Source organism: Crocodylus porosus, unplaced genomic scaffold (genome assembly GCF_001723895.1).
Source record: "Crocodylus porosus isolate Cpor-Errol unplaced genomic scaffold, CroPor_comp1, whole genome shotgun sequence".
NCBI classification, from domain to species: Eukaryota; Metazoa; Chordata; order Crocodylia; family Crocodylidae; genus Crocodylus; species Crocodylus porosus.
Genome location: NW_017728918.1, coordinates 2,064,643 through 2,092,528, shown reverse-complemented (window position 1 = coordinate 2,092,528; position 27,886 = coordinate 2,064,643). Strand labels below are relative to the sequence as shown.

The 27,886-nt window shown below is 44.0% G+C and overlaps 1 protein-coding gene across 2 annotated transcripts in view; it reads right to left on the bottom strand.

The window, feature by feature from the left end:
• Positions 1–12,398, bottom strand: part of RCAN2 (regulator of calcineurin 2) — a 157,737-nt gene extending 145,339 nt beyond the window's left edge. For both annotated transcript variants that reach the window (XR_002101518.1, XM_019537121.1), the window contains exon 1: positions 12,140–12,398. Coding sequence is in view for 1 of the 2 variants with exons in the window: in XM_019537121.1 (XP_019392666.1) it covers positions 12,140–12,376 (237 nt within the window). In the remaining variant the exon portion in view is untranslated. The remainder of the gene's footprint in view (positions 1–12,139) is intronic.
• Between the last annotated feature and the right edge of the window lie 15,488 nt (positions 12,399–27,886).

Below are 27,886 nucleotides of genomic sequence, written 5' to 3'. Positions count from 1 at the left end.
ACCTCAGTTCTGTCTTAATCTTGGAACAGACTTTATGTCTACACTAAAATACACCTTGTTAATGCTCCACATTATTTATATAATTCAGATCACAAATGACACTCCTATTTCAATAATGCTTGCTTCCAGTATTTGTATTAATTCTTTCTCCAGTAAAGATTTTCCCAGTTTTGTCATGCTATGGTGAGCACTCTGCATGCAGCTAAGCAAGGCGTGAGCACAGAAAGCAATGCTAGGAAGAATATTTCCACAGTAGCTTTTAAAAAAGAGCAGTAAGCTTCCAAATTTCAAATGCAGACAGTACAGCTTGTCTTATGTGTTCTGGGGGAAATGTCAATCTACTTGTCCTTATAAAATTAGCAATACTTATACATTATAACTTAATGCTTTGAAGCATCATTCTAAACCTCAGCTGCAGATAAGACAAACCTATCTTTAACCCACTTGGTCCATCTCCAGAGGCATGATCCCATCAACATGACGCATTTTTGCATACAAGTCCCTGTACACTGATGGGAAAATAACTCCAAACGCATCATAAATCTCTGCAGTGGCATTCTCTCTCTCTTTCCCTGGCACACAAGGTGTGTTCATCAATGTAAAAGACACTGAATACAAAATTATAACTTAAAGAAATATCTTTGTGCTGAATTGAGTATTTACAATTATTGCTTCCAGGATGCCAATAGGATAACTATGAGTATTATACATTTCCCTTTTAATTTTGCCTACTCTAGTCAGCAGCTAGCTTAAACCTGGCTAGATTGTGGTGACTGCATAATAGTTGTTTCTATGCAAGAGGAATAAGGAGATTTTGCCAGCTTATCAGATGAGAAAGCTGGGCAGCTGACCCGACCAGAAATACAGCAGAACGTACATAGCTTTCCCTCCTCAATTTCAGCAGGTCCAGGCTACTAACAAGAGTGCCGGGAACACCAAGAAGACTGTCAGGCCATTTAGAGCAGAGGTTGGTCACATTTTCTGGCCAGAATGACCCATCCTGAATCTGATGGGAGCAGACACTGGCACCTGGCCATTTCTGCTGCTTCTTCCTGCTGCCCAGCTGTGGGGAGGCAAAGGGAAAGCTCCCCCTTCATTGAAGGCCCCGTCACCTGGCTCCCTGCTCCCAAATGCCACTTTAGTCACAGATCCGTAAGCTAGAACCAGAGGTTTTACGGGCCAGATTCAGCCCGCAGGCCATAGGTTGCAAACCCCAATCTAGACAATAGGATGCCTATTACTACAAGACACTGGCAGACACTGGAGAATTTTGAAATGGCTTCATATGAGAGCAGAACCATGTGTGTATAAAATCCTGATTCTACTAGGGACAAGTAGCATAATCCACTGCTAATGCTCCCTGCAAATGGCTATATTAATGGTTAAAGAACAGCGGGTCAGAAATTCACAATGGGATCTCCTATAGCACTGATTCTCAGCCAGGCTGTTGCAGCACCTTGGGATGCCTTGTGATCTTTTCAAGGGTGCTGTGGGCTCTAACACAATGTTACCACTGTTAGATGTGCACTTTCACAAGATTTCAAATCAGAATTCATAGTGTTAAAACAATTCCAACCAGTTGTAGTCTTTCTGAGCTCTTTGCAACAGAATCGCTCTATTAATTTTTCTGTAGTCAAAAAACAAGTGAGAACTAAGAGCTGGCATTTTCCAAGGAATACCTTGAGTCTAAAAAAATTAAGAACCACTGCCTTATGGCATCCTTAGCATCCCTTTGTTCTCATTAATATCAGCATTCTGCTTGGGTAAGACATGCCTACCAAAATATGAACACACTTAAATATTTCCTTATGCCTCAATGAAAGCATCTACTACACATACACTTTATCTCCGCAATAAAGCATTACCACCTACATGTGCACCAGTATTAAGGCACAGTAAATTAATTAACTCCACCATAAGATAGTATCATCGAGGGCAATACTATCTTATGGCAGAGTCATTTACTGTGCAGAAACACAAATGTGGACAATGGCTGGGACTGCGGCAGTTTCAGCCAGTTCAGAGCAGCCCCAGGCTGGCAGCAGGCTCACAGCTCTGGAGTTTTGGCAGTCTTATGCCCCAGTCAACCCCTCTGCACTCAACACCTACACCCAGGACCCGGGGCTGACCCCCTGAACCTGCTGCCAGCCTGGGGCTTCTCTGCCCTGGCTCAGACTGCTGTGGTCCCTGGCACACATGAAGATGCTGCACCCAGGAGCAGCTGACTCCAGGACAAACTGCACCAGAGTTTGCTGACCTGCATTAATAGCTTGTGTAGATGCAGCCAGTCAGAACAGGGTCTACAACAAGCCTCAGCCCCTTGCTAAACTAGATAAAGGATCTGCACCTCAAAATGCAGGTGTCAGGGAAGGCCCAAAACTTTCTAGTTAACTGTGCACACTGGGGGTGCTGTTCTAGTCAAGCTTTGAGGGTTCAAGGACTATTACATGTCTGGATTCAAATTGTGTCCCAAGCCCCTTGACACATGCTGTCCTGTTGTGGCAGCAAATGCAGAGATGGACATGCAAGGAAACTTTAATTTCCTTGCATGGAAGTTGGAAATTTTAATTTCCAACTTTAATTGCAAGTACATAAACTCCCTCCAGTGGTGGTATAGTCACCTACCCTGGAAATCTTCAAAAGGAGACTGGACAGTCACCTTGCTGGGATTACTTGACCCCAGTTGTCTTTTCCTGCCTAGTGCAAGGGGACTGGACCCGATGATCTACAATGTCCCTTCCAGCCCCATACAATCTATAAATCTACCAATCTATAATACCAAGGCTTCATTCCAGCAGCTCTCCCAATTCCAGAAGCGGATACTAAAGCTGACTGTGTCCCTTGATAGATAGGGTCCTCCAGTAGATTTGTTAGACAAAATACAAATGTGTATACAACTGATATACAGCAGATCAAACTAGAATCCTTCTGGCAAATCAGACCTCAGATTGTTAAATACCCAAATAAAACTAAATAAAGGTAAGGCTGCTTTCACATTACGCATTTTGGACATGATCTTAGATGCAGCCATGATACCAGGTTAATAAAAGCCGCAAACGCTCTAGCTAGCACACAATACATTGCAGCGGCACAGATTGCAGGGGAAGGAGCCAGAATAGATGGTATGTAATAAGGATTCTTTTTACACAGTCTGCTCTTCGAAGCAAGGGAAGATGAGGTTAGATATTAGGAAAAACTCATGAGGAGGGCAGTAAAACACTGGAACAGACGACCCAAAGAGGTGGCAGAATCCCTATCCTTGGAGGTTTGTAAGACCTGGGGAGGCAAAGCTTTGGCTGGGGTGATATAGCTGGAAATGGTCCTGCTTTGAGCATGGAGTTGGACAAAATGATCTCTTGCAGTTCCTTCCAACCGTAATTTTCTATGATTCTAGGAATAGTGTTCTCTTGTTCATAATACCAGGGCCTACCTGTAGAAGATGGCATGATGGTGGGCTGATTTCATAATGAAGATTTACACAATGGTGAAGGACCTGTTTTGGTCCATTTGCAATCTCAGTCCTTACTAGCTGCATTATAATATATTATGCTATAAAGAATGGCCCTGTTTTTCCCCCCAAGTGATAAGGGTTAACACGTTCATACCATGTGTTGTTCTGCTGTATGCGAGTAGGTAAACACTCCACAGCACAAAAACAGCCATGGATTCAAGTGGCAGTTTCTGATAATGTTATCATATCAACAGGAGGCAACCTTAAAAGGTAGAAAAACTGAAAGTAAAATAAAGCAACAATAAGTGTACTGGGAAGCCAGGACCGGAGCCCGCATTCCATTCCAGCCTTGGAGCAGTGACTTCATCTTTGCTGGGGTGACTTTCCATACAGTCCAGGCCTGAATATTATTTTTAGAACAAAGAAAAGTGTTCCACCTTCTAAAAATAATGATGACTCTACACATAAGAAACTAGAGAATGATGTAATATAGCCAGAGAGGGAACAAAAGAGCAAATATTCTTCCAGACAGACAAGATCCATCTCAGAATGCACCTCCTGCATTGGGAAAAAAACGACTAATATATTCTATCCATGGTGGGCAGTTGCATTGGTTGTTGCTGGATACATGCCCTATGCTGGGCCAGAGTTTTCTTAAAGCATGTACTTGAAACCAACTCTATAGATTGAGAGAGAGTTCTGTAAAAATCTCTCATCCTGTTGAATGCTGAGAAGAGAAGCTAATAACAATAGTTTCCCTGTCTTTAATTAAAGCAGGACCAAGTCATTAATAGGATTTTTTACAAGACATTAATTTTACCTTGGAAAAATACATTACATTAATAAATGTAAATTAGTAAAAATGCATACATTAGTAAAAATGAAGTAGTTATGTGAAATCAATGTTTTTGGGGGGTTTTTTTGTTTTTTTTTTTTTTAGTAATCTATCATTCAAAGCTCCACTCCCATTACCACAGCTAAGCTGCCCTCTTCCTTCACCATCCTCTGCTTAAGCGTTCTACACATTTAAGTCGTAGCCGTTATTCTCCTGCAAAATATACTGCAATCACTGGTAGACCACCCGCCACCCCAAGATCACCAGGATGACAAGAAAGCACGACACTTCATTTTAGCTCTGACCTGGGCTTCAGTACCAATTCAAGGAGGAAAACCTCTTCAAACGATACTTAAATGGCACTGATGAGAGCAAAATCTTTAATGACCTTAGCTATGCTGTTGCAATCAGCTCCACCATAATCAGTTAAATCTATAGAATCTAATCATCTTGTGTTATTTTCCCAGCAGCATAATTCCCTGGATTTGTAAAAGTTGCACCTGATTTAACTCAAGGAAGTAGGTCCTTCTCAAACTCAAGGGAGTAGTAGATCAACAGCTTCTCACAAGTGGGTAATGAGTGAAAACCATTACTGGATTTTTAGGCAGATTCCCTAATTTAGGGAATATTACTTTTGAATTCTTTTTATGATGTAGCTACATGAATAAACCAAAGCCAAGGCTCTACTGTGCTGGGAATCAGGAAAGCTGGATTCTGATCCCAGGTTCCTAGCTAGGTTGTAAAGGGGGTTACTCTATACTTCCCCCAGGGAAACCATGACACCAGCTCTGGCAAGTGCACACGTTCTTTGTCCGTGGGAATTCCCAGAGCATGCATGTAAATGCTCTTACTGTATTTCACATATATTTTCCGTGTATGCACCATAATGGCTATTTTAAGGTGGTTTTAGGCCTACTGAAGGTTGGTTTCTTTCCTACAATGTCTATGGAAGGCGAAGGAGCTTTAATCAACTGTTTCTCAAGAGTCCAAGGTGCAGGCATTCATGACAAACTGCCTTAATCTTCTTTTCCTCCACTACCATTAAGGATCGGCAAGCAGTCACCTTTTAAGTGGGTCCTCAAGATAGACAATCTCTTTTCTAAAATTCAGAGCCTTTCCCCTCTGAAGGAAGAGAGCCATCTTCTAATCAGACACTATTTGCACACTTCAGAGTGTCATAATCCAAAGTCTCATCAACTTAAAACTACGAAGATATTCTTCCCAGCCTCAAGTAAGCGAGGAGTGAGAAAGGGAGGGAGAAATGCAGAAAGACAGTGAAGAACAGAAACCTATGAAATCCAGAGAAACAACAAGTTTAATTTTGAAGAGGGACAAATACATTTGAGGTCTGGTAGCCACAACTGGGATATAGAACATTTTTCAATCACATGAACACAAAATGCTTAAGACCATTCATTATGTGACAGGCTGTAGAAAGCATTCCCAGAAAAGAAAAGGAAATTAAGTTAATCCCATACTGTATTTTGGTTTCTTTTACTTCAAATGAATAAGTATATGAAGATCCTAAGTACATATTGCATCAAATACTTTCAGTTCCAGGAACCTTTTAAAAAAATATTAACTGAAGATGACTCCTTCCTACAGAGCCCAATGTCACTTAGGGCACATACACACATGCAGAGAAGCTGTTCAACATGCTGTAAATCCAGCACCCAATTAATCGAGTCTGCTGGAACACAAAAATTAATATGCTCCAACAGCCTCCAGCATCATGTGCATCAGCGTCTCCATGCTGAAAAATGGCAGTGGGTCACTTTGAACACCTCAGAGTGTTCAAAGGAGCTTTAGTTCAAAATGCCCTGCCACCACTTTTTCGGGGAATGCTGATACACATGACACTTTGGAGCTTTTAATTAGCACAGCTAGCTAATTAATGAAGGCTCTCCGCCCCCGCAACATACACACACGTCTATAAACACCCTGAGGGGCTTTAAGACTATCCTGAGCTGTTCTTTGCATGTCCTCTCTGTTGTTAAGTCCAATAGCCTTTCCATCAGCGAGTAATGCTCAGATCCGTCAGCAGCCCTTTTGTAGTGTTCCTCCAGCTCCCTACTGATACATCCTCTGGCTTCATTCTTAACAAATACTCCAAAAATCCCTGTCTTATTTACTGTAAAAGATACCCCAGAGATAAAAGAATGTTGAACTTTTTGAACCTCAGCATTTGTTATAAATTTATTACATTTAAAAATACATTTACTTAATGAGCGCATCTACATGCATGCTTTAATTCACAGTACCCTGTTTTACTGTGCATTAAAGCATCATTAAGAAACTGTGTGATTACACTAATGTGCAGTAAACCATGTGCATTTGTTACTGCATATTAATGCAGCTTAATGCACATTTTTTCTATTGGAGGTATTAATTTAATGCACATTAGGAAAAGCGCCTTAATGCACATGTAGATGTGCCCAGTATGTCTAAGGCATTTGCTTTCAAAAGCAATTAAATATCTTTGCTTTTAGTAAATTTCCAACTTTTCCATCAATACAGTAAAATAGGAACAACACGCAAGGCTGAGATATATTACATGAAGTGCCTTAAAATTGTCAATGTAAATCCAGTAGGACAAAAATTGTGTCTAGGATCTGGGTACACATGACATTGAACAATTCTAAAATAAAAAGGTTTATGCTTCAAGCTCAGACACCAAATGAAAACAGCTAAGACAGCAGCCCTGTCTGTCTGTCTCTACTTTTTGTAAAAAAAACTATCTGAACCAGGACCCTAAAAAGCAAAACCAATAAACAAAGTCTTACTGCAAAAGTCTGTAAGACAGATAAAATTTGGTAGGTAAAAAGTAGGCACAAAAGTTACAGAGGTGTGGTTCTTTCACTATCACCATGCCTTCACTACAAACTGGATTTGTATCAAGTATTTTAAGATGTGATTCTGTTGGCAGCGCTTATTAAACATTCCAAAAATCAACTGCAGCTAACTAGCTGAGTGGAGGCACAATATTTTATATTAAAATAATGCATGATTTTATCCTGCAGCAACAGTTACTAATAGAAAGGATTAGGACAGCAAAATCAGCTGGGAACATAAGAAATAGAAAAATCATAATCAGTCTCTTGATGCAGTGTTTGTGTTACTAGGAAGCCTGTAATATAATCCTATCTAGCCTAACATAAGAGAGCAGGAAGTGAAGAGAGTTGCTTCTTACCAGTAAACAGTGCTCTTGAATACATTTCAATTACTACCTGTAGGTATAGATAGCTTGTGAATACATACACATTATCAAAACTTCATAGTTCCAAAACTGAGGCACTGTTCTTGACACAGTCATCAGTTTTTCATGTTTTCAAGACTGCTATCATAGTATCATAGAAAATGAGGGTTGGAAGGGACCTAAAGAAGTCACATCCAGTCCAGTCCCCTGCTCAAAGCAGGACTGTCTCCAAGTAGATCATCCCAGGCAAGGCTTTCTCAAACTGGTTGAAGGCTGCTACCAAATCCCTCCTCAGTCTTCTCTTCTCCAAACTAAATAAACCCAGTTCCCCCAGTCTCTCTTCATAAATCAAGTGTCCCAGCCACAGAACCATTTTCCTTGCTCTCTGCTGGACTCTCTCTAACTTGTCCACATCCTTTCTGTAGCAGGGAGCCAAAACTGGACACAGGACTCCAGATGTGGCCTCACCAGTGGAGAACAGAGGGAAAGAATCACTTCCCCTCGATCTGCTGGCAAGGCTCCTAGCAATGCAGCCCAGTATGCTGTTAGCCTTCTTGGCAACAAGGGGACCCTGCTGGCTCATACCTATCCTACTGTCCCCAGGTCTTTTTCTGCAGAGCTGCTGCCCAGCCAGTCAGTCCCCAGGCTGTAGCGGTGCATGGGATTCCTCTGTCCTAAGTGCAGGACTTCACACTTGTCCTTGCTGAACTTCATAAGGTTTCTTTTAGTCCAATCCTCCAATCTGTCTAGGTCGCTCTGAATCCTAGCCCTACTTTCCAGCATATCTACTACACCACACAGCTTGGTGTCATCTGCAAACATGACAAGGGTGGACTCTATGCCATCTTCCAGATCGTTAATGAAGATATTGAACAAAACTGGCCCCAGGACTGACCCTGTGGCACTTCACTTGATACCAGCTGTCAGACAGACATTGAGTCATTGATTACTACCCATTGAGCCCCAAAATCCAGCCAGCTTTTTATCCACCTTACAATCCATTCATCCAACCCATAGATCCTCAGCTTGCTTGCAAGGATGCTGTGGGAGACAGTATCAAAAGCCTTGCTTAAGTCAAGGTATATTATGTCTACTGCTTTCCCCACATCCACAGAGCCAGTCATCTATCCCAGAAGGCAATTAGGTTGGTCAGCCATGACTTGCCCTTGGTGAGTCCATGCTGACTGCTCCTAAGCACCTTCTCCTCCAAGAGCTTAGAAATAGATTCTTTTGAGGACCTGCTCCATGATTTTTCCAGGGCCTGAGGTAAGGCTAACTGATCTGCAGTTCCCTGGATCCTACTTCTTCCCTTTCTAAGAGATGGGCACTATATTTGCCCTTTTCCAATCATCCAGGACCTCCCCCAGTCGCTATGAGTTTTCAAAGATGATGGCCAGAAGCTCTGCAATCACATCAGTCAACTGCCTCAACATCCTCAGATACACTGCATCTGGCTCCATGGACTTGTACCATGTGCAGCTTTTCTAAATAGTGCCTAACCTGCTGTTTCACCGCTGAGGGCTGCTCACCTCCTCCACTAAAAGCAATGAGCACTTCAGGCTTTTCCCTGTCATCTGTTACTAGGTTGCCTCCCCCATTCAGTGAGGGACCTGCACTTTCCCTGGCCTCCCTCTTGTTGCTAAAATACCTGCAGAAACTTCTCTCGTTACCCTTCATGCCCCTTGCTAGCTGAAACTCCAGTTGTGCTTTGACCTTCCTGATTTCACCCCCCGCATGACCGAGCAATGCTCTTATACTCCTTCCAAGCTTCCACAACTTGTGAGCTTCCTTTTTGTACATAAGCTCACTGAAGAGTTCTCTGCTAAGCCACGCAGATCTCTTGCCATATTTGCTAGTCTTCCTGCGCACCAGGATGGGTTGTTCCTGAGTCCTCAGTAAGGTTTCTTTAAAGTACAGCCAGCTCTTCTGGACTCCTTTCTGCCTCAGACTGATCTGCCAGTAGATCCTTCCCATGAGTTCCCCAAAGGAGTCAAACTCTGCTTTTCTGCAGTCCAGGGTCCATACTCTGCTGCTCTCCTTTCTTCATTTGTCAGGATCCTGAACTCAGTCATCTCATGGTCACTGTTACCCAACTTGCCATCCACTTCTACATCCCCCATCAATTCTTCCCTGTTTGTGAGCAGCAAGTCAAGAAAAGCGTGGCTCCTAGCTGTTCTCTCCAACACTTGCACCAGGAAGCTGTCTCCAACACCCTCCAAAAGCGTCCTGGATTGCCTGCACACTGCTATATTGCGCTCTCCGCAGACGTCAGGGGGATTCAATTCCCCCATAAAAACCAGAAATTTCTGTTAGTTGACCTGAAGAAAGCCTCATCCACTGCTTCCTCCTCATCCGGTGGTCTATAGCAGACTCCTGCCATGACATCACGCTTGTTACTCTCGCTTCTAATCTCAACCCAGATACTTTCAACAGGCCCATCTCCAGTTCTAAAATAGGCCTATTACCTGGTTCCTTTGCTAGCAAATAATCCAGCTTTTGGATGGGAAAGAATGGCTAAGCATATAGTTTTTCTAAAGGAAAATTTGCTCATGGCTAGAGAAACTGCTGCAAAGATTTTAACCAAGATCCACCTCCAACCCCCCTTTAACATTTTTTTGCACAGCTCTAGGAATAACTTAAGGGGCAAAGCATTTTGTGATCTTCAGTACCTGTTAAAGTCAAGAGCTCTCAGCAGTGTGTAGAATGGTGACAATGCACCCACACTGCAGACCGTTTTGAGGGCACAGCAAGGTAAATATTATTTAAAAGAACATCAAATATTGCAATTTTTTCTAAAGTTAGGATTTGGTGCTTTGTTTTATAGCAGTTTGATGCACAGTTTTAGTACAGGCCTGTCACCCAAGAGAGATGGAGGGTTTGAGGCCCAAGATGAATTATTTTCTTCATCAAGAGAAATACTAGGAACAGATTCAAAAATATTCCTCCCTCAACCATTTATCCACAGCTGACACAAAACATCTTAATTCTGAACACAGATACATGTTCACAAACTCTGAATACCAAAAGGTACATGCAGATAATTTTACTCACAGAATCTCAGTGGAGATACACGAACCACCGCCTTTAAATCAGAAGTTTCCTTCCATGCACCCCTTTCTGCAGCTTGACTTGCTGGAGCTCTGAAACCATTCATACCTCCCCCCATAACAGTTTCTCAAACTGGAGTACAGATATTTTTCAGGTATCTGGTGAACTTAGAGGGTAAAGAAGGGGAAGGACTGGGAAGCAAAACAGAGAAGAGGGAACAAATGTAGAACACCTTTACACCATCTCTGAAGGTACAGAGGTTTCAGCATGGTGGTAATGACACTGTGTTACTTTTTCATTATCTATAACACAATCACATGGGTACAGAAGAGACTAAAATAGGAGCAAATAACTCCTAAACAGTTTAAAATAGATCATCCCATTGCACAGGTTCTTCCTCCATCCTAAATATGCTTTAAATAGAGTTGTCAAACTCAAATCAGTTGGAGGGCCTGCTTTTCAGGTGCCCATGGGCTGCACCCTGGCTCTCGTGCAGGCAACCCCAGAAGCGCCATAGGAAGCAGCAAAGCAGCCAGGGCACCAGCTTTGCCCAGAATGGCTGGGCTTCCTGGGGTGGCAGCTAGTGCTCCTACAAGAGCCAGAGTGGCAGGCAGCTCCAGCAGCACTGCAGGCAGAAACCCTGCCACACCAGCCAGAGCCCCAATTCTGGCAAGCCCTGCAACCCAGCAAAAACAGAATGGCAGATGACCCGGCTTTGCAGGCCATATGTTTGACACCCCTGCTTTAATCAAAGTGCAGTTTTGGCTGGCTGCTTTTGCAGTGAGCTTCAACAAAATGCATTTCAGGAAAGCCATCTCGACTAAGATTTTCCATCCAGACTCAAGAGCACGCATACAGCCACCTAAAGTAGCTGTAATTATGAGGCTGGATATCCCTGTAGCACCCAGCCTAGCCTTATCCTACACAACATAGTCTTACTACCCTCACCATAAAGATGCCTCAGAATATATTTCCTATGCAAGAAACCAACAGCTTATGCATAATTTTTAACCACAAGCCACAGACTACTTCAAAGGTCTGTTTAAAGACTAATTACTGAGCTATAAACTTTGTGAACTGTCTACATAGTTAACATGCCTAAAGAAAGAGAAAGGGGGCCTTTTCCACCCCACCCTGTTTTTCACTTTTTAAGTTAAGTAGATACTTCACAGTACAACTTAAGAACATTTATGAATATGGGAAAAACAGCTTCGCATCACAGTAACATCTTATCAGCAAGCAAAAGAAATATTCTTTTGTGTGTTTAACTTTGCCACCTCCACCAGATCCGCTGTGATGGTTGCTAGGAGATGTATGCCCACATGTTTGGTGAGATTTGTAGAACATGAACAAAATTTAAACATTTTATGCACTTTACTCAGCAGGAACCTTTATTTAAAAAACTTTGAAAAAGTATCCCAAAACGTTAACTACCCCCAGGACAAAAACTCCTGTAGTCCATTCTCCTATTACACCATACAGGGTGAACATTTAATAATGCAAAGAGTTTTTTAAAGAATAGAACAGAAATGAAAACCGGCATTGCACCATTCAATGTTTAACAAATCCTTTCCACAAACCTAATAAACCTGGAAAACTGACACTGTACCTTACTGTCCTTGCCTTCGAACACTGACTGGTGGACATTACATGCGAAGAGAGAGTTTGGAAGATCAGTGAAATCAGTTATTTCATGAAACTCTTCCTCTGCAAAACATCTCTTTATATCCTTGTCCCGTTCTATGGAGTACAGCAGGAAAAGTCCCCCGTCCTCTGGGATACAGCTGTAGTGGCTGAGGCCGCGCATTCCAAAGAAATAGGATTCTCCCCTCATTCCTAATGGCATGGAGAAAAGATTGATATGTTAGACTACATGCTATAACACAAGTAGTACATACTTTCCTACTCGTAGGGTGTAGTTACATGTTAAAATTAGCATGTGCTAACTTTTACAAATGTTAGGCTGTGTTAAAGTTAGCATGTGCTGTGAGCAGTCACAGCTTAAACGTTAATACTCTGTAACATAACCTGCTCTGACCTGCCTTTGGTGGGCAATCAGGGGAGTAACTAGGAGCTGACAACTTGGCTCTGCACCTGCCTGGCTCAGCTGCTCTCTAGGCCAGTGTAGGTCCCAAGAATGAACCGCCCAGATCAGGACCCTGCTGGCCAGCACTGGGAACATCACCCCATTGTTGGCCCAGATTGGACCTGCTACCCCCCACCAGCCCAGACTGGGCCCTGCTCACCCCAGGTCTCTAATCTCCCCTGCCCTGCAGCTCCCCACTTATCTGTGGCAGCTAGTAGTGTCCCAGGGGAGCAGGCAGGGAAGAGGAAACCTGCCTGCTCTTCTACCACTGCCACTCTCTAGGCTGAGCTCAGCCTAGAGAACAGCACCAGCAGTGGTGGTGGTGGGCAGGCAGGCAGGCAGGCAAGCAGTTTCCCCTTCCTTACCTATTCCCCCCGGGACAGCTTTGGTAAGCCAGGAGCCAGGTGATGTGAGGAGGGGTGGGAGTGAACCACAAAGGCTGATGGAAAGCAGGAGGTGAGCCCCAAAGGGGGGCAGAAGAAGAGCCCCAGGGTTGGGGGGAGCCCAGAGTGGGAGCAGGAAGTCTTACCTGTAGGGCTTCCCCAGCTGCTCTCATGGTCAGTCTGGGGGAAGAAAGTATCCACCTGGGGATGGCTGAGTGCAGCACCCCCTGGGATGCTGGAAGACTGCTCCCAACTTGTCTTGGCCCTGTGGAGCAGTCTAACATGACTGCAACATGAGCTGCCCAAGATGAGCTACAGGTAATCCTCCCTGGAAGAGGACTATCTCTGAGATGCTCGGAGGGCACTCAGCTCATGTTTTTCTGCCCTAATATGTGGACACTCCTGTTCTAAAAGCCCTTGACCTGTTTTAAACATAACATGTAGCAATATCAACAGGCACAAATTCAGTTTGAAAGTTGCATTCTTCGCTACAAAGCAAACCCAAAATCGCCACTAAAAACCCCACTGCCATCAACTTCACTGATGTCTAAACCCAAGGCTTAGGGTCATCTCTGCCATATAACAACTACTTTCAGGTTAGGGAACATGATTACAATTATGCTTCTATTTATTATCACTTCACCATATATCAACACATACTAATATTCTTGTGTGTATCCAGAAGTTGGCACAGTTAAAATCCACTACTCTACAAAAAATAAATAATATTGTCATGGGATAAAAGGATAACTGTCAGTGAGCACATCTACATGAGATGCTATGTTGCCGTAGCTCATAGCTACAACGATGTAGCATTAGCAGGCACGAACAGTGATGCGTGGGAAGAGACCTGCATGGTATCCAGATTGCATAGTAATGTTGGTTACTGCGCAGTCTGGTGCACATTTAGACAGACCCTGTAAGTGGGTGCCTTAGCCAAGTATACTGAAGTCTGGACTGAACTTAGAAGCAAAACTTCAGTACGCTAACCTATTTCCTCCTTTCCACAAAGCCAAACACCCTTTAAAATTCTTATAAAAAACTGTCATTTTCAAAACTAAATCCAAAAAAGAAAAAAAAAGTTCTCTACGGTAGATTTGAAATTTTACAAAGCAACAAGACATCCCTATTGGGAAGTTACATTACAGAGAGATTAAAGAAATCGTATGTGCAATTTAGACAGCATAGTGTTATGCTGCAATTCCCATGCAGAAGAAACAATAGCAGAATTTAGGATCCATTACAAAATATATACTTCTTTGCTGCAAACTCATTTATGGAAAGGGTCAAAGAATTTGAATGGAAAAAGGCAAAGTGAAACCAATGGCCCGATTCAAAACTTCTTGGAATTAATGAATAAACACCTATTCACTTTAATGGGCTTTGGAGCAATCCCCGTAATGGGGAAGGACATTTAAGGTGTTAAGAAGCTAAAAGTTAACAGTCCACACCTTAAGCAGCATAAGACACCCATAACACAGATGAAAAAGTAAATCACAGTAACTGAGAACAAGCAAAAACATGGTCCAGTTAGTCCAATTCAGCTCCCAAATGAAAAACAACCGACTGCATGCTCTAGCCTCTAGCAAAGAAAGATCAGAGATCAGTAAATCCTATGGCATACGCTCCCAAGGAGCCCTATGAAGCTGACTTAGAATAGGAATGATTATTGGATGTTCCATATTACTGAAAAAACTAAATACATATAAGCATTGGAGGAGAAGTTCTCTTCTGAGTGCAAGTGTTTAGAAGGCAACAATTGCTGAGTTTGTTCCTTGGCTTTGTATTTGCCCTTGTCTTGCATATTTATTGTTCTTTGTTAATACTTGCAAATACTAATGCTCTTAGGACTAAACTTTGTCCAGAATTATACCTCATCTAACTGCTTTACCTTAGAAGGACAGAACAATCACAATAAGTAACATGAAACCTAATGGCCCAAACTGACACCCCTGCCTTCAAGGGTTTGCACATAATACAGCTATCCTATGTACAGAAGAGCAAAACCAGTTGCTGGTGATGAAGCAAAAGAAATCCATTACGTAAAATAAAGTCATCATTCGCAAAAGTTTAGGCCCATGCTAATTACTAGTCCAGGCTATTCAATATTGACACAAGTAACACTGGAACATGGAGAACCCAAGACATTCTCTGCCATGTACCTACTGAGCAGCATGCAGCAACAGCCCACAACCTAAAAGTCTATAGATTATCAGTGGTCCCCACAGCACTTGCCAACGGTCTGTAGAGAGTTGGCTGGTCACAAGGTCTTGGCTGTCCGCTTCGTTTCCAGATGCTAAATTACATTAAAAGACAGCTAAAAATAGATTAAATACTTTCCTAGCATTACTGTTCCATGCAAGTGATTACTGTGTTTTTTTACAAAGATGTTATGTGATGCGAGGCAGCCCTATAAGGAAGCAGAGAAATCATATGTAATTATAGAAGAGTGTCAGGCCCTCAGTTACCCTGATAAGTTTTGAACTGTGCATAGAAATGTTCAGAGGACGTTTTGCTAAGTCACCCTGAGGTTACAGCAGGTGCATTCACTTAGTGCCAGTTCAGGAACATGCGCAGGCTTTGGAGTATCTCTGAACAAAAAGAATAAAGGATAACGTGTCAATCTACACTGCAGAAAGCAATGTAGCACTGCTAGCTTTAAAATAAGCTGGTGCTGGGACTAGAAGCCGTCCTGCTCGTAGTGTTAGACTGCACGGAGCTTTGCACTGCTATACCGAGGCTGCTTCGGGTACCCACAGGAGTTCATATAAAAGTCAGGTTGGGTGTCTCAAGGCTACAGGCCACTAGGTGGGATAGACATGCCCAGAAAACTTTTGCAAAGAAATCCTCACAGCTGCCAATGTTATGGAGGACGCTTATATTTATGCTGAAATTGTTATTAAAGTTAGCAAGAAAGGAAATTCCTGGGAAAGAGCTATAATCCTGTGGTACAGGTCACCATTACGCAGTGTTCCCAGCTCTTTTCCTGGGTGTGCACATACACTTTCATTCTATACCACTGGCTTTGTTTTACTGGATCTTTGTAGAGATGGATGGGGAGCAGAATGGTGTAGTCAATTCTTACAGTACGTATATGTTCCTTGGGACTGGAGCACTGGTGTTGGGCTGAGATTCAAAGACACACCTGCTGCATGCTTTGTAACTACCTCTTTTTTCAGACAGTGTACATACAAGTAAAGCATGTTATAGAATCACATAAAAACAGGTACGGAAGGACCCTCAGGAGGTCATCTAATCCAGGCAGGAACATCCTTGTCTAAACCATCCTGGACACACGTTTGTCTAACTCGCTCTTAACAACTCCCATGGATGAAGATTCCACATCCTCCCTCCTCCAATGATTAAGCTCCTTTATAGTAAGAAACTTTGTCTTAAATTGCAACCAAGGAAATTTAGGTCACCACTTCTGATCCCATCCCCTGCAGCTACACAGAATATTGTATAACCATCCCTTTTATAACTACCCTTCAGATATCCAAAGACTGTTGTCAAATCTCTCCCCAAACCTTCTCTTCTCCAAAATAATTCCAGTTTTTCCAAACTTTTCTCTTAAGTGACATTTCCTAAACTTCTAATCATATTTGTTGTTTTCTCCAAGACATTCTAATGTGTCCCCATATTTCTCAAAGTACAGTGCTGCGAACTGCACGTACTGCTCTAGATGAGGCCCTGCCAGTGCTAATAGAGCACAAGAATCACATCTCTTGACCTATGGGTGGATTAATACCAGGATGGATTTGACTGTAATCAAATTGATTTAAATCATGATTTAAATCACTTGTCAGGAAGCCTCGATTTAATCGTTGCTTTCTATAAAAAGTGCATTCTTTATTCATTTAACTTAATTCACTTTTAGAGAAAGGTAAGGACTTGACTGTGTGTACAAAGACTTGCAGAGAGACAATAGGGCTGATGGGTGGGTAATCAGGCCCGCTATTTCTCATCTCCATATACTGCTGTTAACAAGGATGTTATCTTTGGAGGCCACAAACTCTCCCTATGCCTGAAGAAGGGGTTTTGTGCCCAAAAGCTTGCAAAGAACAACTTTTCCATCTGTTTAGTCGGTCCAATAAGATATCACATCTACCCAAAGAACCTTGTCTGCCTGTGATCTCTGGAGATACAGATCCAGTTTGAGAACTGAAATAAGCATCACAGAGCTGCTCAATGGGATTTTCTAGACTTTGCACACTGAGTCCCACTGGGTGAAACAGTCTTCTTTAATCTTTACTAAAGTATAGAGAAGCCTCTGGGAACCCCATAAGATTAGGCCCCTAATACAGTCCATGGGCTGTTGTGACCTATTTATAAAAACTTGTAAAAAAGTTACATGAATATATTGTCTCAAGTAGTATATAATTAGAAGTTATAATCCCTATTCCATGATGATATCTTTGAGTTTTAACGTACCTTAAATTAAAACTATCTTTATATAAGTTTATTTTTAAAAGCGTCTTAACAAAAACATTTAAAAACGTGATTAAATAAAAAAAAAAAAATCTGATTTAAATTTAAAAAAAAATAAAAATTGTTGATTTTTATCCACCCTGGTTAATATAGCCCAGTATGCTATTAGCTTTTTCTGTGGCAAGAGCAGAGCACACGATTGTTCATCTTGTGGTCTACTAAAACCCCCAGGTCCTTTTTTTGTAGTACTGCAGCCTAGCCAACCAGTCCCAAATCTGTAGTAGTGCATGTGATTCTTCTACCTAAGTGCAGGACTTTATACTTGTCCCTACTGAATTTCACCTGATTAGTTTTGGAGCATTTCTCCCATTTGTCAAAATCATTCTAAATCCTAATCCTATCCTCCAAAATGTTTGCAACTCCATCCATTTGGCGTTATCTGTAAATACTAACCTGGCACTTGATCCCATATATTAAAACAAAAAACTGTCCAGACTGCTGGGAACTTCACTCGATATCTCCTCCCAGTTACATATCAAGCCATTGATAACTACTCTTTGAGCACAATGATACAAGCACAATGGCAATTCAATACATCATCTAAACCACATTTCCCAGGTTAGCAATGAGAATGCCATGAGACAGAGCGTTGGAAGCCTTGCTAAAGTTGAGTATATCACACCCAGTGCTTTCCCCCAACCCACAAAGTCCTAAAGGAAATCAGGCTGGTCACACAAAACTTCCTCTTGGCAAATCCATACGGGTTGTTCCTATTCTCCTTGTTCTTCGCTAAATGCTTTGAAAAATAGATTCCTTGATGGCATGCTCCGTAATCTTTCCAGGTATCAAGATAAAGCTATAATTACCCAGATCTTCCCTGTCTTAAAGAGGGGAATGGTATTTGCCCTTCTGCAGTCATTTGGGACCTCACACAACCTCAGAGTGTTTTCAGAAAGAATAGCCAACGGCTCCGAAATTACATCAACCAATTCTTCTGAGGCTGTGAACAGACATCACATTTGTCCCAAAAGAAATCCTTTGCCCCAGGAAATAGCAATGTACAAGTCCACTGTCCAGCTTCAAGTTTCTCTGAAATATGATGGATAAAATTTATTAACACCTTTTCCCTGGACATCCTGTTGTACATTTGCATTGAGGTTCACTCCAGGGACAAGTCTTTCAAGCTGTATACTCTCACTGACCACCTACTAGCAAAGAAGCAGCAACACAGCTTGGAAGAGTAAATGACTGTGCAGCTCCTGTTTGGATATAAGTCAAACCCCATGACAATACATCCTGGGTGAAATGAGACATCTGTTTACAACCTAAGGTGCAGACCTATGTAGTATTTGTAGAAAGGCAAACTGTCACAGGTTGACCTGGAACAAAAATGCATTTCCTCTGCTCTTGCTGATTTGACAAAATCCTGCTTCTCTACTTAATCTCTAACCTATTCTTTCCCTACTCGAGGCTGATTTATCTTTACCCTTATTCTTGCTGCCAACTGCAATTATTAAATGACCATATCTGTGAAGACTGAAGTACAAACACCATTACATATTTCAACCATCTCCCTATCATCCATTATTAGACTGCTATCTGTATTCAGAATGGAACCATACTTTCTTTGGTTTTCTGACACTCGCAGAATGCTTTTTTTCAGAATTTTTAACATCCCTAGAACGCAGCATCTCAACACATGCTTTGGCCTCCCTGATATGGGGAAAGCCATGGATGTGATAAAGGTGTTATACTTTTACTTTAGCAAGGTTTTTGATATGGGCTCACACAGCATTCTTGCAAGCAATCTGAGGAACTATGAGTTACATGAATGGACTGTAAGGTGGAGAGAAAGCTGGCTAGCTCGTCAGGCTCAATGGGTAATGATCAATGGCTTGAGGTCTAGTTGGCAGCCAGTATCAAGTGGAGTGCCCCAGGGGTCAGTCCTGCGGCTGGTTTTATTCAATATCTTCATTAACAATCTGGAAGATGAGATAAATTATACTCTGAGCAAGTTCATGGATGACACCCAGCTGTGGGGTGTAGCGGATATGCTGGAGGGTAGGGCTAGGATTCAGAGTGACCAAGACAAATTGCAGAATTGGGCCAAAAGAAATCTCATGAGGTTCAACAAGGACAAGTGCAAATTCCTGCACTTCAGACAGAACAATCCCATCGACCACTACAGGCTTGGGACCAACTGGCTATACATCAGCTCTGCAGAAAAGGACCTGGGGGTTACAATCGGACAGTACACTGAATGAGCCAACAGCGTGCCCTTGTTGCCAAGAAGACTAATGGGCTCCATTGGTAGGAGCACTGCCAACAGATCAAGAGAAGCAATTATTCTCCTGTATTCCGCACTGGTGAGGCCACATCTGCAGTACTGTTCCCAGTTTTGGTCCCTCATTACAGAAAGGATGTGGACAAGTTGGAGAAAGTCCAGCAGAGGGCAACAAATGGTTAGGGGGTGGGAGGACATGACTTCTAAGGAAAGGCTGAGAAAACTGGGCTTATTTAGTCTGCAGAGAAGAAGACTGACTGAGGGAAGGGGGGTGGTTAATAGCAGCCTTCAGCTACTTGAAAGGGGGTTGCAAAGAGGATGGAGCTGGACTGTTCTCAGTGGTCGTAGATGACAGAACAGGGAGCAACAGTCTCAGGTTGCAGCAAGGGAGGTTTTGATTGGATATGAAGAAAAACTCTCTTACTAGAAGGGTAGTGAAACACTGGAATAGGTCACCTAGAGGAGTGGTACATTCTCCATCCTTGCTGGTTTTTAAGGCCTGGCTCGACAAGATCTTATAGATTTCATAGACATTAGGGCTGGAAGGGACCTTGGAAGATCATCGAGTCCAGCCCCCTGCCCCAGGGGCAGGAAGTCAGCAGGGATCATAGGATCCCAGCAAGATAAACATCCAGACGTCTCTTGAAGGCGTTCAAAGTCAGTGCTTGAACCACCTCCGGCAGCAGTCTATTCCAAAACTTGGGAGCTCAGACAGTAAAGAGGTTCTTCCTTATGTCCAGCCTGAAATGGTCATGAAGGAGTTTGTGCTCGTTCCACCTTGTCATCCCTTGGGGCGCTCTGGTGAAAAGATGTTCCCCCAAATACTAGTGAGCACCCCTTATAAACTTATAGGCAGGCATCAGGTCACCCCTGAGCCTGCACTTTTCCAGGCTGAAGAGTCCCATGGCTCTCAGCCTCTCTTCATAAAGTCTGTTTTCTGGACCTCTGATTATGCATATGGCTATTTTCTGCACCACCTCAAGCTTCTCCACATCCTTTTTGAATTGTGGAGCCCAAAACTGGATGCAGTACGCCAGCTGTGGCCTCACCAAAGCCGAGTACAATGGGACAATGACATCCCGGGATCTGCTTGAGAAGCATCTGTGGATGCAAGCCAGCATTTTGGTTGCTTTACTAGCAGCAGTATCACATTGGAGGCTCATGTTCATCTTGTGGTCAACCATGACCCCCAAGTCCCTTTCATCTGTAGCGCTAACCAGCGTAGCACTGCCGAGCCTATAAGGATGCTGCAGGTTTTTCCCCCCGCAAGGTGGAGGACCTTGCATTTTTGGGTGTTAAGCACCATCAGGTTCTCGTCGGCCCATTTCCTGAGCCTGTCAAGGTCAGCCTGGATCACCCGCCTGTCTTCAGGTGTGGATGCTTTACCCAAGAGTTTGGCATCATCACTGAACTTGGCCAGTCCACTTCTCATACCAATGTCCACATCATGAAGATGTTGAACAATACAGGTCCAAGGACAGAGCCTTGGGGGACCCCAATGGTCACAGGGCACCACGATGATTGACTTCCATCAACCACCACCCTCTGGGTCCTACCAGAGAGCCAATTCCCCCACCAGCGGATCATGGTGAGGCCAAGGTGACAGTTAGCTAGTTTTGCTATGAAGTGATAATGGGATACCAGATCTAAGGCTTTTTTTTAAAGTCAAGATATACAACACCAATCTCTTCTCCCTTGTCCAGGTGATAGGTCACCTGGTCATAGAAGGAAGTAAGATTTGTCAAGCAAGACCTACCTGCCATAAACCCGTGCTGGCTATCCTTCAGGATGTTGCTATAGGCCAGTCTGTTAAGAATGGCCTCTTCAATAATCTTTTCTAAGACCTTCCCTGGGATAGAGGTCAGGCTGATGGGCCTGTAGTTTGCCAGATCCACTTCCCTCCCTTTCTTGAAGATAGGCACCACATTGGCCTAACAAAGCCCTGGCTGGAATGATTTGGTTGGGGATGGTCCTGCTTTGACTAGATGACCTCCTGAGGTCCCTTCCAACCCTAATTGTCTATGACTTTCTCTTTGTCTTCTTGTATAATACTCTTATAGTCATCCTTAGTAACATGGGTTCTCTTTAGGCCATGGCTTTTAGTGCCTGGTAAACTTACACATTAAAACACATGGATTAAATAGAAACAGGTGTTGTGACTCATTAAGATTTACCTGCTGTCTTTGAAAACATCTCTGTACTCTAAAGGCAATAAGGACCCTCTTCCCTTTTGATTGGTCCCACCCTTTTACATAGACCATGTACTTCAACTGTCCCTTCACTTGTTTTGTAGCTATATCTGATAACTGCTCCACTGTTTTACAGCCATCTTCCACATTTATAGTGACTCTTTCATTTATATAATGAATTTAAACAAAAAAATCTCAGGGCTTTCCAGCCATCAGCTTGCCAGGAGCCAGCATATGGCCTGCGGGCACTTAACATGAAGCCTATGGGCCCCAGCAGCTGCCTCTCACTGCCACACAGAGGGATTCATGTGCCACTGTCCACAGCCTATGCAGTAGGGCTGTGCGAAGCTTTGGTCCCCGATTCAATTCAGTGGAGATTCAGCCAGATTCAGTGGCCAAATCTCTGAATCCGAATCAAACCTGCAGCTTTCTTATAGGCTCGGCAGTGCTACGTTGGATACCACTACAGAAGAAAGAGACTTGGGGGTCATCATTGACCACAAAATGAACATGAGCCTGCAATGGGATCCTGTGACTAGTAAACTGACCAAAACGCTGGCTTGCATCTATAGATGCTTCTCAGCAAATCCCGAGATGTCATTCTCCCCTTGTACTCGGCCTTGGTGAGGCCGCAGCTGGAGTACTGCGTCCAGTTTTGGGCTCCACAATTCAAAAAGGATGTGGAGAAGCTTGAGAGAGTCCAGAGGAGAGCCACGCGTATGATCAGAGGTCAGGAAAACAGATCTTATGATGACAGGCTGAGAGCCATGGGACTCTTTAGCCTGGAAAAGCGCAGGCTCAGGGGTGATCTGATGGCCACCTATAAGTTTATCAGGGGTGACCACCAGGATCTGGGGGAACGTCTGTTCACCAGAGCGCCCCAAGGGATGACGAGGTCGAACGGTCACAAACTCCTGCAAGACCATTTCAGGCTGAACATAAGGAAAAATTTCTTTACTGTCCGAGCCCCCAAGGTCTGGAACAGTCTGCCAGCGGAGGTGGTTCAAGCACCTACACTGAACACCTTCGCAGGGGGCTGGACTCGATGATCTCCCGAGGTCCCTTCCAGCCCTAACGTCTATGAAATCTATGAAATCAAATCAGAAGACCCTTTAGTCTCCCTGAATTGAATCAGAACCCCTCAAATCAATTCAGAGAGATTCGGATAGATTTGGCCATAGACACAGCTTTAAATATTTTTTCTACATACCTTAAGGTACAAGGCAGCTAGTGAATGCTGAGATAATGGGGCACATGGAGTATCCCACAGGAACGCGGGGGGCCCCCTAGCACATTTGGCAGTGTGAGGGAGTAAAGGAGAGGGTGGGCAACCGTGCTAAGTTCCCGCACTCAATCCCAGAACGCAGAGCACAAACTCACCTTTTCCAGGTGTGCAGAAGAAGGCAGGGCCCGGACGGCGAGGGCCAACATAAAGGAGACACCAGCACCAGGAGGGGAGGAAGCGGAACCGGAAGAGAGCAGCAGGGAAGCCGAGACCTGTGGGAGCACCTTCAGGCGGAGGTGTACTGTCCTGAGGCACTGCAGAACCTGGTGGGGTAAGGGTAAGCCCCAACAGGGCTTGGGAGTCGGGTCGACGGGCTCGGCGAAGCCGTGGACTGTTTGACGCTGCCGGAAGCGCCTGGACCCGGCAGGAGCCAGGAGCCATATATACCGTAGCGTAAGGGCACTCACAGAAGACGAAGGGGCTTGCCGGTACTCGAGAGGACTAAGTGGCTTGAGGAAGCCCTAGAGAGGGCTGAAGAGCCCAGAGAGGGCTGCAGAAAAGGGTGCTAATGCCCACAGCAGATAGGGTAATAACAAGGAGGCCTGCGGAGGGCAAAGCAGCCTCCTTGCTCTAGAGAATCCCTGACTGTAAACTTTGTGTTGACCTTATATTTCTTTTGCGGACCTTCTGAGTGACATACTGACGGGTGACCTGCCCAGATAGGCAGTCACTTACCGGTGGCACGGGCAAGGGTGTAGGGGTGGAGGAGCCCTCATCAACGCAGGACCCTGAGAGTCAAGGAGTCTCACTTTTGGACTGATACGTGCCGGACAAACAACACTGAACCGGATTACAATCAAAGTTGTGGCAGGCGAACCGGATCCGTGCAGCCCTCAGGTGAGCAACTCTTAGCTACAGGGAAGCAGTCCCGACGCGGGGAGGGGGTAGGTACAGCGAAGCGCGCACCACCACCCCCTAACAGGCAGCAGACCCAGAAGTGGATCAGAAGCACATCCGGTTCACTTTCACGTCCACTGGGGGGTCCCCTGTGACTGGTGCCTCCTGGGTCTGGGGGGAGGACACCTACGTGCCCCCCGCAGCCAACTGCCAAGCCTGGAAGGGCCCCCTGCATGCTTAGTGGCAGACCCAGAAGTAGACTGGAAGTACTTCCAATCCACTTCTGAGTTCGCCGCCGAGCACATGGGTGGCCCCCCCCGCTCCTGTAGGACGTTCTATCCGCCCCAGAATCACAGCATTCATGAGCCGCGCCTGGTACCCCAAGATATGTAGAAAAAACACTTCAAGATATGTCTATGGCTGAATTGCTGATTCTCCAAATCAGCATCAAATCTTCAGATTTGGATTCAGCCAGATCGAATCGGGGACAGTGATCTGAATCAACTAACCAAATCACTGTCCCTGATTCGGGCTGAATCCAAATCAAATACAGCCCGTTTTGCACACCCCTAGTATGCAGCTCAGACAGCAGGAAGCCATGCACCACCAACACAACCCACACAGGGGGAGGGGCACATACAACTGGGGAGGGCACAGCCAGCAGGATCCCAAGTGGACCACCACTGCAGCCCCCTAGCCCAGAGGCAGGCAATTATTTCAGATGGAGGGCCGCTTACTGAGTTTTGGCAAGCCAAAGGCCGCATGACAGGCAGCCAGAGGCAGATAAATAGTAATTTTCCAAATTGTATAGGGGCCCCACAGGCCGCATCTGGCCCGCGGGCCACTTTTTGCCCACCCCTGCCCTAGCCACACTAGAGTTGGCCAGTCCTGTTCCATCTTATATTTAGGTTAGGTTGTGTCTTCTTTTTGTCCAGACCTGAAGAAAGGCACCTCATCCCTGAAAACTTGTCTATCATGTCTCACAGCTATAAAGATGATGCCAAAAAAAAAAAAATCCTTTACTTCTCACATATTCCCTGGACCATCGTGGCCACAGCACCACTCTCTAATCCTACTTTGACTTTAAACTTCTACTTAAAATATAGCCAGATTTCACATAACTAATCTAATCGCCACTGGAAAATACTACTGCAAGACCCTGTATAGCCTCTGCCATTTGACAGAGGGCCAACTGTATCTTTGGTCCAGGACTGGATAGGAACTGCAATGTGCTCACAGTAATCTTCACATAAACACAAGGACATCCTCAATGACTGCCTGTAGGGCAGAAAAGTATTTGACTGTATGCTGTACAATATTAAGAACTGGGTCTGTGCTAGATACTAAAAGTCCTCTGAAAAAAGGGATTCATGTATCTTGATCCAGCTGTTGACTATTAAGTCCAGTACAAACTTCTTGCCTATGAGCCAATCAGAATACCCATATTTGCATATACAATTTGGCTTGTTAGCACTGCTCCAGATTTGAGTTTCTTGGTTGTATATAACCAATAAAAGACTTACTGACTCAAGCCATACCTTTTCAGCCAAGCTTTCCAACACTAGCATCTTGGTATTGGACTATGCACCTAATTAAAGCATTTTTGCAGTTGTCAAAAACCATGGTTTTAAATTTAACATTTATTTACCATTAAATCAATTATCATCTCACTCAGCCCACTGCTAAAATACTATCAAAACATTTTAAGATGTTATAAGAGTACTGATAGTCTCTAATGGTCACAAGAGTGAATCAAAACTGTATACATCACTGCAGTGGTTATTTTTCAATACATACATCAGCAAAGTCTAGACATTGACCAACCTTATTTTTTATACTGTTTCTGAGACAATGAGTTTACTTGCACTTTAAGCCCCTTATTACATAGTCAACTCAGTAAGCAAGAATCACACATGTATTTTTAAGAGTACTGAATTCATATTTGGTCCAAAATGTAGTAAGCTTTGGTACATACCAAATATGACTGAAATTAATTTTTTTTCTGTAGAAATAAATTTTATAAAAATAAGATCTCAGATACAAATGATCCAACCAGGCTGGGATCTTCTAATGGAATCTGCTAGCTCTTAAGCTCGAATCCTACAGACATTAATGAGATCCTCCCTGGGCAAATCTACATGTGCAATTAATACACCTGCTGCACAGAAAATTGAGGCTTCTTCATACGCTCCTGGACACATGTCTACATACGCAGCCCCATTGGGAGCAAACTGCACCCAACAGGAGCAGCCCAGTTCAGGGCTGCTCCTGCCCTGCTCTGCCCCCCTGCAACTGCCAGGGGAAGCTCCAGGCTCTCCCAGGGGCTAGTCCCAATCTCTACCAGGTGGGGAGAGCTGTGCTGGCTGCAGGGACAGCCGTCTTCCTGGCCATGTGAAAAGACAGCTCCCCCTGCATCAGGGCATAGCTAGGCAACAGCAGGTCCCCTGCTGCCCCCTGCAAATTGCTCCCTGTCAGCGTCTATACAGTGCAATAACTAATGTGCCATTTATCTAGTACCTGTGTCTGTTGGTACTAGCCAAAGGCACATTAGACTAATTTAATGCACAGTAAGTCTTGCACACGTGCAGACGGTAACAATTTTACTGTGCATTAGATTAGTCTAATGTGCAGTAAAGCATCTCATATAGACGTGACCCCTGGGTCATAGTTTTTCCACTAACAAACCCCCTTGCAGGATTGCTCTCAGGCTTGTCTTTGAACTTGGCTTAAGTTCTCTAAACTCATGCAATCTGCACCTTCTCCTTGAACCCTTGTATGGAAGTTAATCTTTTTTAAGCAAGCATATTCACAAGTAACTTGTACCCTCTATGCATCACTTTTAAATTTCACCTACAGTTTTAATTCTGGGCATTAAAAAGACAACACAAACACAAATGACTACTACAAATCTGCATGAAGCCAGAGAAATCATGCCCAGAGATTGTGGTGCCAAAAAGATAAAATCCCCTTGAAAGGCACTTGCCACTACTCCTTCAGTCAAATGGCTGCAACAATGGTCACTGCCCTTCAAGATCTTAGTGCATTTACAAATGTGCTCCAGGAGGCAGGGGAAAGGCAGGGGGGCACTTTAATTAGCAAGCCATGGCAATTAAAAGCACCAAACATCATGTGTATCAGCATCCCCACCCTAAAAAATGGCAGCAGGGCACTTTGAACTAAAGCTCATCAAATGAGTTTAGTTTAAAGCTCCCTGCCACCATTTTTTAGCATGGGAAAGCTGATATACGTGACGCTGGAGCATGTTAATTTCCACGCTCCAGCAGACTCGATTAATCAAGTCTGCACCAACATGCTGGATTTACAGCACATCAAAGCAGCCTCACTGCATGTCTATAGGAGCCCTTACATCAGTGACTCTCAACGAGGGTGCTGCAGCACAATGTGCTGCTATAACTTCCTTGTTAGTCTTTGCAAATACCTATACAATTCACAAAATAAATTTCATAGATTTCATACACATTTGGCTGGAAGGGACCTCGGAAGATCATCGAGTCCAGCCCCCCGCCCAAAGGGCAGGAAGTCAGCTGGGGTCACAGGATCCCAGCAAGATAAGCATCCAATTTGCTCTTGAAGGTGTTCAGTGTAGGTGCTTGAACCACCTCCGATGGCAGGACCTCCGATGGCAGGCTGTTCCAGAACTTGGGGGCTCGGACAGGAAAGAAATTCTTCCTTATGTCCAGCCTGAAGCGGTCTCGCAGTAGTTTATGACCGTTTGACCTCACCATCCCTTGGGGCACTCTGGTAAACAAACGCTCCCCCAGATCCTGGTGGTCACCCCTGATAAACTTATAGGTGGCCATCAGATCACCCCTGAGCCTGCGCTTTTCCAGGCTGAAGAGCCCC